This window comes from Arvicola amphibius, chromosome 6 (assembly GCF_903992535.2).
Source record: "Arvicola amphibius chromosome 6, mArvAmp1.2, whole genome shotgun sequence".
NCBI classification, from domain to species: Eukaryota; Metazoa; Chordata; class Mammalia; order Rodentia; family Cricetidae; genus Arvicola; species Arvicola amphibius.
Window position 1 is genome coordinate 7048869 of NC_052052.2, and position 12274 is coordinate 7061142.

Here is a 12274-nt window from a genome sequence, read left to right on the forward strand (position 1 = left end):
ACTATGTTTTTATATGTAACTTTTTCCTCATGTTGCTTTCTTTTGTGGGTGTGGGTGTGTCGGGGGGATAGTACTGAACTGGTGACTATAGCATATGCAACATTAATTGGGAAAGTTTATAACTCTAAGCTTTCATTTGATAAATGTGGCTACAGAAGTATTTGCTATATTAAGAACTCTTCAGTTTATGTAAAATAAAATAAACAGACTAGAAAGAAACATTGCAACATGTGTGTATTAAAAGATTAATATCAAAAACATTGCAGTAACCAAAAACTATCGAACCTAGCAAAGAAACAGGTTATTTTCCCATCCTTTAATGGACACTGCCCAGGCTCCTACACCAGACACTGTTCTACGTACTAATACATATGACAGGAGATTTCTGGGCAGTTTGGACTGGTGTGAGAGACAGAGAGAAAACATTTCCCATTTCAAACAGTGATGATGTTATTAAGAAAATAAGCCTGAAGGCGGTGGTGCACTCCTTTAATCCCAGCACTCTGGAGGCAGAGGCAGGTGGATCTCTGAGTTTAGGTGAGCCTGGTCTATAGATTGAGTTCCACTAAAGCCAGGTCTGTTACACAAAGAAACCTTGTCTTGAAAAAATGGAGCCAGGTCTGGTGGCATTCTTTTAATCTTATCACTTTGGAGGCAGAGACATGTAGATCTGTGTGAGTTTGAAGCCAGCCTTGTCTACACAGTGAGTTTCAGTCTAGCCAGATCTCAGCAGTGAAATCCTGTCTCAGAAAAGAGGACTGGAGAGATAGCTTAGTCAGTAAAATGCTGAGGACCTGAATCCAATTTGCAAAACCATGTTTAAAAAAAAAAAACCACAAAAAACCTGAGTGTCATGTGTTTGTAACCCCAATGTTGGGAAGATGGAGACAGGGACATCCTTGGGACTCACTGGGTTTAAGGCCTGTTCATTCAGAAGGCAGAGGCAGGCAGTTCTCTGTGAATTCAAGGCCAGCCAGGTGTACATAGTGAGTTTTAGGATAGCTAGGGCTACACAGAGAGGCACCCCCCACCTCAATGAAACAAAACAAAACAAGAAGGAAATTGCGCCTGATACTGGAAACCTGGTCCACTCTACCCCACGTTAGTGGTAGAAGTCATAGATCTTGCAAGAGAACCTATAACTGCCACTTTACTATCCCAGTGTGTTCCTTAGTTACATTCTAAATAGTCATCCTTCTCCCCACAGACTGCTGTAGTTCTCGCCCCTCAGCAAGGACCCATCACATCCTCTGCAGCAGGTGGAGACCATTATAGAAAGCCACAACTGATCAAATGCAGAGTTTTGTGGAGCCCCATCCCAGTGATATATTTACAACACAGCTCTTGAATGTAAGGTTCAGGAATCATCGTGGAAAGGGGGCAGGAAGATTGTCAGAGCTAGAAGAGCAGGGAGTTTGCTGTGAGATTCTGTCTCCTAGAAAAGTCAAAGAAGCTACATCCATGAAGTCTCAGCAACATAGCTTTCTAAACATAAGCTTAAGAGGGCTGACACCAAGGGCATGTTTTGTTTTGTTTCTGGGTTTTTCGAGACAGGGTTTCTCTGGGTAGCGACAGCTGTTCTGGAACTCACTCTGTAGACCAGACTGGTCCTGGACTCACAGGGATCCAGCTGCCTCCTCCCGAGTGCTGGAATTAAAGGCGTGCACCACCATACCGGGCTCACCAAGAGACATGTTAACATGGAGCTATAGGCAAACTAAGAATGCTGAGAGCAGGAGAAAGAATATTCATAAGGAAAGAGCATCCCAATTGATTATCCAGTCCCAAATGTTCAGCCCTGAAAACTTACTCATAGAAGTAATGTTATACAGAGCAGGTGTATTTATATTTTTAAGAATCTGCACACACGCACACACACAGTTGAAATAACAGATAAAAGCTATAAATTTGAAAGAGGGGGTGGGAGTGTGGGAGAAATTGGTTGGAGGGAGAAAAGAAGAGTAAAAATGATATAATCTCAAACATTTTAAAAAGACATTTAGCTTATATACCTTTGCATGTAATTTCTCAGTGGTTCAAAATTGATAATTCAAAAAATAATAATTTCAAAAAAGTAAAAAGATGTGATTCAATTCTGATATGGGAACTTTTTTTTAAAGAAAATGCTGGTCAGATTTTAAAGTCCTATTGGGTTCTATGATAAACTCATAAATACTTTGTCTTTTTTAGCTTTTTGGTTGTTTCTTCTTGAAGATGTTTTTGTAATGAATAAAAATTTCTTATTGGTTGTTTCTTTTGGAAATTACTTATGGCTTACTCTTCATTCATTTTCTTCCCTATGGGCTTGCACTGGTTTTAGTCTGTGGAGAGAGAAACTTCCTCTGACATGTTTGTGTTTTTCCTATGGTCTTTGCAGTAGTGGAGTGTAGTAGTTTGATTCCGCTCACAAGTCACTGGCAAGTCTCCTGATTGTTGTGCGGGGGGGCTTTGAGGGTCAAAGAGTGTCTGTCGTAGGTAAAGGAGCACACTAGGACATTCTTTACTTTTTGTTTTAAGTGTCACAGAACCAAGTGTTTCAGATTGTCAAGTAGAGAAAAATCCGTCAACTTCCCTTAAAGTAATAAATGGTGTTTTTACTGGGGCAGTGGTGGCACACGCCTTCGATCCCAGCATTTGGGAGGCAGAGGCAGGTGGATCTCTGAGTTCGAGACATTTTAGGGTTTGAGAAAAATAATAAGATAAGAAAAGGAACTTCCATCTTTCCTGTTCGGTAAGTTACTGTTGGGAATGTAAGATCTGCAGCCTTGAAAGGACAGACTTTAGAAATAGAGCCGGCCGCGCTCATGAGTCAGCCTGCACGTCCCTTAATTCTAATCACCTTTTGTACACTGTTTCTCTTTTAAAGGAGCCTTGAACATAACTTCAAAAGAAGATTTGATTTTTATCTCTGGACTGCATATATATTATAAGGCCACCAGAATGTCGGGAGCCTCAGTGAAGGTAGCTGTTCGCGTGAGGCCCTTCAATTCCCGAGAGACCAGCAAGGAGTCCAAGTGCATCATTCAGATGCAGGGCAATTCGACCAGTGAGTACAAGCTGTTTTCCACCTGTGCTTCCCTTCCCTTCCTTCCTCCCTCTCAGTGTGCTCTGAATAAGTCCTAACGCTTTGACCTTTGCTGTTCAGAATGACCCCTTGGATGGCTTCCACTTAGGGCCATTTGCTGCAGTACAGGATGTTAATTCCATCCTTTGTCTTTGAGAGAGCATGAATAGCTTAAGTAATTTCACTAGTGTTGAAGTAAAGGTATAAGCAGTGATTTTTTTTACTAGATTCTGAAGTAAAATATAACTTTAAAGCCCCAAGATTATTTTTATTTCTTTTATTAAATGCAATTTGAGCTTGCTAAAATGTTTTTTGACTACAATGTTTGGTTTGTATGTTGGTTATGATTGTAATGTACAGCCAGGCATGGTGGCACACACCTATAAATCTTGGGGCATTGAGGCAGGAAGAAGTTTGAGGCTAGACTGAGCTACAGAGTGAGTTCCAAGGTTGCCGGTTATTTAGTGACCATATCTTGAGAAATGCACTGTGTTCAACACAAACTCCAACAGTCGTTTCCTCCTACCTTGGTTCTCTATTAAACTGCTTAGAGAAAAGTGACTTAAGCTGTTTCCATTGCACGTGTATTACTAAATTATTTTATTTGGGTCTATACGCAAAATATCATTTTAGATAGAAGTAGACACCATCTTTTAGTGTCTACTTTGTAAATAGAGCAGAGTTATTACTTTTTTTCAGACTGATTACTGCTACACCCTCACAGAGGAGTTCTTTTACAATAGGAATAATGTGACATACTAAAATAGCTGTGTGTTGCTAGTGATCCATCCACGTTAATTATTTTCTTCATTGCTGCAACAAAATACCTGCCAGAACAACTGAAGGAAAGAACAGTGCGATCCCCTTGTGGCCAGAAGGTCATAGCTTCAGGGGGCTGGAGGCTGCTGGCTGTGTTGCGTCCACAATCAGGAATTAGAGGGAGGGAGGCGGAGAGACAGAGACTGCTGCTCAGCTCACTTTCTCCTTTTTAAAAAACAAGACAAAACAGCCAGTGTTGATCATCTGGCCAAGTACCAAAAGTTCTTTCTTCTGAAAGCTCTTTAAGTGTTGGTTCCCATACAGAGCAATCAAATCATGTGCCATGAGCCCCCTTTTAAATTCTTTTCCTTAAAAAAAAGTGTTTTTAAAAGATTGGGTCTTATATATCATAGGTTGATCTCAAACTTGTATTTCTGATCCTCCTGCCTCTGCCTTATGAATACCTACAGGCCGTGTGCCTCCATACCTGACTTTATACCATGCTGAGAGTTGAACCCAGGACTTTCTGCCTATGAGAAAGGAACTCAACCAACTGAGCTATAATCTCAAATCTCAAAAAAATTTATGATACTAAATAAAAGTGATCAAAGTGATACTTGTCATAAACTAAAGTTTTTAAGAAGAGCAAATGTAGCCAGGTGTAGTGGTGTATACCTGTAATCTCAGTACTCAGGAGATTAATGCAGAAGGATGGTGAGTTTGAGGCTAGCTTTGGTTATGGAGTAAGACCCTGTCTTAAAAATAAAAATTCGAGCTCGGATGTTAGCTCAGTGAGTAAAGTGCTTCCTGTGCAGGCCCCGGACCTGAGTTTGGGTCTAGAGTCCTTATTTAGGAAAAGCTGAGTGTGATTGTGTGGTGGTGACACATACCTTTAATCCCCTCACTCAGGAGGCAGAGGCAGGTGGATATCTGAGTTTGAGGCCAGCGTGGTCTACAGAGTAAATTCTAGGACATCCAGGGCTATGCAGAGAAACCCTGTCTTGTAACAAACAGTCAAACAAAAAGGCTGAGTGTGAAATCACATTGCTGGGGAGGTAAAAAGAAGCCATTTTCCTGGGATTATTGGCTAAGTCAATAATGAGACAGCTGTAGGGTGCACTTGAGAAATAAACAGATTAAGACTATTCGTTTAAAAAAAAGTTACATTTTATGTGTATGACTGAGTGTTTTGCCTGCGTGTACCATGTACATACCTGATGATTGAGGAGACCAGAAGAGGGTTTTTGATCTCCTGAAACTAGAGTTACAGATGGTTGTGAGCTATCACATGAGTGCTGGGTCCTGAACCTGAGTCCTCTGTAAGAACAAGTAGTTTTTTGTTTGTTTTTGTTTTTCAAGACAGGATTTCTCTGTAGTTTTAGAGCCTGTCCTGGAACTAGCTCTTGTAGACCAGGCTGACCTTGAACTCACAGATCTTCCTGCCTCTGCCTCCCTTGAGATTAAGGGCACGCCCACTACTACCCGGCAGAGCAAGTGTTCTTACTAAAAGACTAGTCCTAGATTGAAAGGGTACATGCTTTTTTTTTTTTCCTCCCCAGACAGGGTTTCTCTGTATAACAGGCATGGCTGTCCTGGAAACTGCTTTGTAGGCTAGGCTGGCCTCGAATTCACAGAGATCCACCTGCCTCTGCCTCTTGAGAATGTTGAGATTAAGTGTGTACCACACCGTCCAGCCTGTACATGAATTATTGAAAAAAATGGATACAGAATAGCCATATGTGTTATATACTTAAAGGCTGTTAAGGTTGGCAAATTGGCCTGCCTGGGTAATAAATAATGGGATTATAGCTCATTTTAGGTGGAGTACAGTGGAGTGCCTGCCCTTCTGTAATAATTTTTATCAAAAAGTAGAAAAGCATAAAGAATACTTTGGGGACTATGCAAAATCAGAAAGGTTATTGGCAGCCTTTTTATTTAAGTGCCCTGTGGTTTCAGGAAGTACTTTCTGGCACAGGCAAATATTACTGCCTTAAATACGCTAGAGTCCTGAACAAAATGACTTTGCTCAGTAATATCCTTTCCTATCTCACATTTCTTCCACTTCAGATGCATTTCTTTTGTTTGTCTAATTACTTAGTAAAAAGGAAAATGGGTGAAAAGTAATGATTTAACTTTTAACATTCATGCTTGAGTTACATGTGGAAGTTTGGAGACAGTGAGCATACACTAATTCCCTCAGACAAAGAGGAGCTGGGGAGAGCTGTTTTTCTCACAGGCTTAAGACTGAACTGTAAGATTTTGCTATGTGTTTCATAGAATTCTGTGCCTTGACCTAGGTAAATCCATTTGTTTATCAGTCTTTCTTGCCTGGTATCTTAGAATTTTTTTCTTTCTTCTTAGGTTCAGTGGGATAGAAATGGCTTTTTAATTGATTCCTAGCGGTGCATTTTAAAGGCTTTCCTAGCCACACACACGCATTCCGAACCAAGTGACGCAAATCACGACTGGCACGGAGGACACTCCACATCTGCTTCCTGAGAACATGGCTGTCGGAAGGGCTTGGCCATTATGGAAGTTTGGGAAAGACTGATGTAGAAAAGAATGCTTTCATTTTATTGTTTTGCTCTTTTGAGACAGGTGTCACTCTGTAGCCTAGACTTTTCTCATACCCATGGTAGTGGGCCTAAGTCTTCTGGTGCTGGGATTGTAATTGTGAGCCACTACACACTGGTAGAAGGGAGTGCTCTTAAGTTTGTATGATGTATCTATCATGAATTAATCTAAATCAGTCGTGCAAAAAGAGAAGTTGGGTGCATTATGCCTGTCCACAGCAGAAGTTAGGGCGTGTCTTCCAAGGCACAGCCTTGCCTCATTGCCTGCTCCTTCTGAAATCTCTCTGCCGTATTTTTGCTCCTTCCTTTTCCAGAGAAAGGAATCTTTATTTCTAAAGCCACGAGTCTACTTGATTAAATGTTTCTCAGAAGTAAGACAATGTCCAGGTCCTCTCCAGGCCCTATCCTGCACTGTCTGCGGCCTTCTCTTTTCTCAGTAATGTCAAGGTCAGGAAGGACTGTGGTCTTCAAGGCTACCTTTCTTTGGCACAGGCTTGTGTATTTGGGAACTGACTTTGTGTGAACCTTTCCCACTCTGGCCTTTCTTCAGCCCCTTCCAGTTTGTTTATTTACCTACTTATTTGTTTATCTGTTTAGTGTGTGTGTGTGTGTGTGTGTGTGTGTGTGTGTGTAGCAAATGTTTGTGACTATGTGGGTGTGGAGGTCAGAGGACAACCTTGAAGATTCTTTACTTCTTTGACTTTTCCGTGAGTTCTGGATCTTGAACTGAGGGAGCAAGTTTGCATGGCAGAGCACTTTGCTCACCGAGCCACCTTGCTGGCTTTGTCCTGCTATATCCGTTGCTTTTTCATAGAGAAGGGCATTAGATTGTGCTCTCATTTATAGACAAGGTGTCAGGAGTAACCCTTTCTCTTTCTCTCTCTTTTTTTTTTTTTTTTTTGAGACACTGTCTCTTGTAACCCAGACTGGCCTCTAACTCACTATGTAGTGGAGGATGGTTTTCAGTTTCAGCTTCTTTCTGATCCTCCTGTTCCACTTTCTGAATGCTGAAATTAGAGGCAATCACCAGTCTTCTAGTCTACAGGGTGCTGGGGGCAGACAGCGGGCTTGTGTGTGCTGAGTGACATCCTGACCACGGGTACACTTATTTTTGTTTTCCATTTTGCTTAAAAAGTATTACTGTATTTGATTACTTGAGCATATCATGTTGAGATATATTTGTATGTGCTAGAAAATAATACTGGTTTTGGTAAATTACAAGTAGTTCTGTATTCCACTTCTATTTATTTACTTGCCTTGAAGGGTTAGTTGGGTTTATGAACACAAATTAGTAGATTATTAGTGTTGGAACCTGGTTTTTGGTGTGTGTGGTCTATCGTGTGTTTATTTAGAAGTTCCTGCTGTGGAGTTCTATTTATAGCACAACATTGAGGAAGAGATGATGTATCTCTTGGCTGTTTCTACAAACAAAAGAGGATTCTTTTGATTTAACAGTCATTTGCAGCAGAATTACTGTCAGTGTTGTAATTGTTTTCTTTATATTAGGAAAAATCTGGGTAGTGTTGGAATAGTTATTCTAAAGACATTTTGGTATTTATCCATATACATATTATTTATTTGTGTGTGTGTGGAGGTCAAAGGACAAGTTAGGGAGCTGATTCCTTCTTTGTACCTTGTGGGCTCCAAGGATTAAGCTTGAGTCAGGCTTCATGGCACTTTTACTGAGCATGTAGCCAGCCTTACTCATCTACTTCTTAGCAGATCAGAATTAGCGTGCTTTGTTTACTCTCTCAGGGTTCCTTAATCTGGCTATGATGATCATCTTTACTGCTCTATTGCAGTCCTGGCCTTTGGACAAAGTGTCAGAGTACAGGTTTTTTACCTTGTGCAGTGTGGTCTCATGAATTTGGAGGAATTCTGAGGTTGTGTTTCATATCCATTGCATCTTCCTTAATGAAGTGTTCAGGAAATAGAATTTGTTACCTTTCTCTTTGATCATTATAGACAGACAGATAACTCCCCCCGCCCCCGACACAGGGTTTCTCTGTGTAGCCCTGGCTATTCTGGAACTCTTTCTGTAGACCAGGCTAGCCTCAAACTCACAGAGATCCACCTGCCTCTGCCTTCTGAGTGCTGGGATTAAAGGCGTGCACTGTCAGTGCCTGACTGTAGATAATACCTTTAAGAATAAAAATAGAACTCTCTAATTTGCTCCATTTTCTGTGAGAATAACATAGCTTGTACAGTGATCGTCCCTCATGTTGTGAAACCATTGTAGTTTAGGTAAAGTGGTCTGTCACTTTATAGTCTGTTGAATGCCTTCCCCCATTCCTTGGCACATGATTCATCCAGGCTTAGACCTATAATGCCAGCCCTTAGGAAAGGTTGAGGCAGGAGATCTGGATTTTCAGGTCAGGTTGGGCTACTTAATGAGTGTGAGGCCAGTCATAGCTTCATAATGAGAACCTGTCATAAAACAAAGCAGTGTGATTCCAGAGCTAGTGGGATAGCTCAGGTAGACCAGGTGCTTAGTCCATATGAAACCAAACTCAGTCCCCACCCACACCTCATGATTTCCGGAGTTTGATTGACAGTGGTGTTTTGTGCCTATGATCTGTGCTTCTCTTATGTCATCTTTTGTCTTCAGACACTTGAGCCTTGGTCTTCCTTTATCAAATGGAGATGTTAAGCTTGTTGTAGTTCACTGATACAGCCACCACGTACCATGTGTTAGGCACAGGCTTCAGTTTCCAGAATCAGTAAATAGGGGAAACAAAAGATGTTGCTGATATCTTTTCAACCTTCTCTTCTGCGACTATTTGCAAGGATCGAATAGAATGATGTATACTTATAGGATGAAATTTGAAAAATAATTTTTGTGGTTAATCTTAGTGCCAAAGTTATTTTCAGTCAGAGTTTAAGTTTAATTTTTAATTAATTATTTTTTTATTTCATGTGCATTGATGTTTTACCTGCATTTATGTCTGTGTGAGGGTGTTAGATCCTCTAGAACTGAAGTTGCAGACAGTTGTGAGCTGGGAATTGAACACAAGTCCTCTGGAAGAGTATCCAGTGCTCTTAGCTGCCGAGCCAGCTCTTCAGCCCAAAGTTTAATGTTTTGTTTTGTTTTATGTTTTTGCATTCATTTTATTTTGTTTTATATTTTATTGTGTGTATGTGTGTGCATGTGTGTGTGTGCATGTGCGTGTGTGCATGCCATGGCACATGTATGGAGGTCAGAGGACAGCTTGTGAGAGTCATTTCTCTTCCTACTTTGTGGATTCCGGGGATTGAATTTGTCCGGCTCAGCAGCAAGCATCTTTACTGGTTGAGCCATCTTGCTGGTCAGCAATATAAGTTTAAAGTCAGAAATAATAGTGCATAAGTTGGATAGGGCTTTTTCTGTTGTGTACTTGGAACTGTTTTGCATTCATCCATTTATTCAAACTTATTCTATCCTGTGTATGTGTGTGGGGTGGGATGTGTGTGCTTTGCGGTAGTGCCTATGTGGAGAACAACCATGGGGTGCTAGTTTTGTTCCTCCTGCCATCCACGGGTTCTGGAGATGCAGCTCAACTCATCAGGCTTGTGCAGGAAGTACCCATACCTGCTGAGCTATCTTGCTGGCCCAAGAACTGCATTAAAAATATTAAATTACATTTATTTATTTGTTTGTTTATTCATTTACTTAGTTTGTGTGTGTTTAGTGTGTGTGTATGTAGGAACAGTGTTTGTGCCATGGAGCATATGTGGAGATCAGAGAACAACTTTTAGGTGTTGAGTCTCTCCTTCCATGGGGATTCTGGGGATTAAATGTGGGCCATCAGATTTGGTGGCAAGTGCCAAGGCTTCTCATTGGCCCAAGAACCGATTTTATTTGAATTATTTCCATACCAAAACAACTCAGCAAGAGACAGCTGGGCGCTGGCGAGATGGCTCATCAGTTCAGAGCACTTGCTGCTCTTGCAGAGGACCAGGTTCAGACTGGGGTGGGTGACTCAGAACCCTGGATCCAGGGAACCCCATACTGTCTTCTGATTTCCATGGGAAATCTCTTTTTGCCTTGACTTGGCTGGAGCAACTGTGTAAACTAGGCTGGCCTGGAACTCAACTGCCTGTATCTGCTTCTGAGTGTTGGGATTAAAAACGTGTGCCACTGTGCCCTCCCAACAATAAGATCTGCTAGGAAATCTGGTCTTTGCTTTCTGCTTTCCGTTTTAGAGTTCAGTTTAAAAATCCGCGTTCTTAGCATGGACATTGTGATTGGTTTTGGTAGCCTGGTGAGGTGTGAGACAGAGTGTGAGCTAGCTAGCGCGCTGGAGAGCTGATCTGCTTCCTGTCAGGCAAGGCAGGCATCCACAGCTCCAGTGTTTGATGTCGAGGATTGTGCCGTGTAGTAGACTAAATGCTCTTCACAGTTGTGTTGTTAGTGTTGTGGGGATGTGGGCATAAACAGGAAATTGGGTTTTGTCATTCAGCAAGCAGAGGGCACAAAGCTTTAGTTTTTAAGTCTTGTTTTGGATATAGTGTAAGTAATTGAAGTTGTACGGTGCCTGTTAAAAAGCCCTGGCGCTGGGCGTCTTTATAAGGGAGAGAGGAGAGGGGAAAGGCTGGACATTTCTTAGAAGCCTTTGTTTTGGCAGGACAGAGAACACATTGAGGATATGAGTTAACTACATATATTGTTTCCCCAGACATGTTCTGGCCAGAAACCAGAGAACCCCTTTCACTGTGAAAAACTTTTTTTTTTTTTTTTTTTTTTTTTTTTTGGTTTTTCGAAACAGGGTTTCTCAGTGGTTTTGGAGCCTATCCTGGAACTAGTTCTTGTAGATCAGGCTGGTCTCGAACTCACAGAGATCAGCCTGCCTCTGCCTCCCGAGTGCTGGGATTAAAGGCGTGCACCACCACCGCCCTGCTCACTGTGAAAAACTTGAGGCAAAATAATGTACAGGGAAAACCAAAAACCTTTACTTTTTATATATTTTTAATTGTGGAGAAAATGTGATTTCTAATTCAAAACAATAAACACATAAGTTGTCTTATTTAGGCATTTACAGAGTTTATTCATTCAGTCCTCAGAATAACTGGTTTCCTTAATTTCTTTTTATTTAAAAGTTTTTTTTGTTTATTTTGTTTCATTTTACATACCAGCCACAGTTCCCCCTCCTTCCCCCCTTATCTTTCTCATTGCTTTGAAGTCTTTGAGGCAAGGAGATTTGTCTTGCTTACCTGGGCTCTCCTTTATCTTGTAATTAGACCTTGGCTGTCTGGCCTGTCCCCAGTCTTTGTAAGAGTCACCTGTGCTGTACATGTTAACATAGTTACTGTTGTACTGTTTCGTTCAATAACACTTTTGTCCAATCTGGATATAACTTTAGATTAAGTTTGGCTTTTGGGGGGGACGGGGTTTGAGGCAGGATTTCTCTGTGTAGCCCTGGCTGTTCTGAAAATTGGCCTTGAACTCACTGAGATTCACCTGCCTATGAGTGTTGGGATTAAAGGTGTGTGCCACCACTGCCCAGTGTTTTTCTTTAAGTGCAGTCATAAAATAGAAGGGCACAACTATCAGTTCAAATCTTTGGGCTACTCAGATCAATTAAGATGGGGACTTTCCAGAGAGACCCCCCTTTTTTTTCATTGAGATTGCCTTACTATGTGGCTCTGAATAGCCTGGAACTTGCTTTGTAAATGAGGTTAGTTTTAAACTCATGGTTGTCCTTCCAGATTTGCCTCGTTAGTGCTGAATTACAGGTCTGTGCCAACAGATGTAGCTTCACCTGTTTGTTTTCAGTATCTGCTTATTGAGTGTGCACTTATGTGCCTGAGCAAGTAGGCATGTTCGCATGTCTTGGTGCATGTGTAGAGATGAAAGCAGTTTTCTAGAGGCGGGTCTCCTGCCTTCCAGTTTGCTGATGCA

At 41.4% G+C, this 12274-nt stretch overlaps 1 protein-coding gene across 5 annotated transcripts in view; it reads left to right on the plus strand.

Annotated features, from left to right (window-relative positions):
* Positions 1–12274, plus strand: part of Kif1b (kinesin family member 1B) — a 131205-nt gene that overhangs the window by 15519 nt on the left and 103412 nt on the right. For all 5 annotated transcript variants that reach the window (XM_038332666.1, XM_038332661.1, XM_038332663.1 and 2 more), the window contains exon 2: positions 2867–3046. In XM_038332666.1, coding sequence (XP_038188594.1) covers positions 2941–3046 — 106 coding nt within the window. In that variant the 5' untranslated portion in view covers positions 2867–2940. The remainder of the gene's footprint in view (positions 1–2866; positions 3047–12274) is intronic.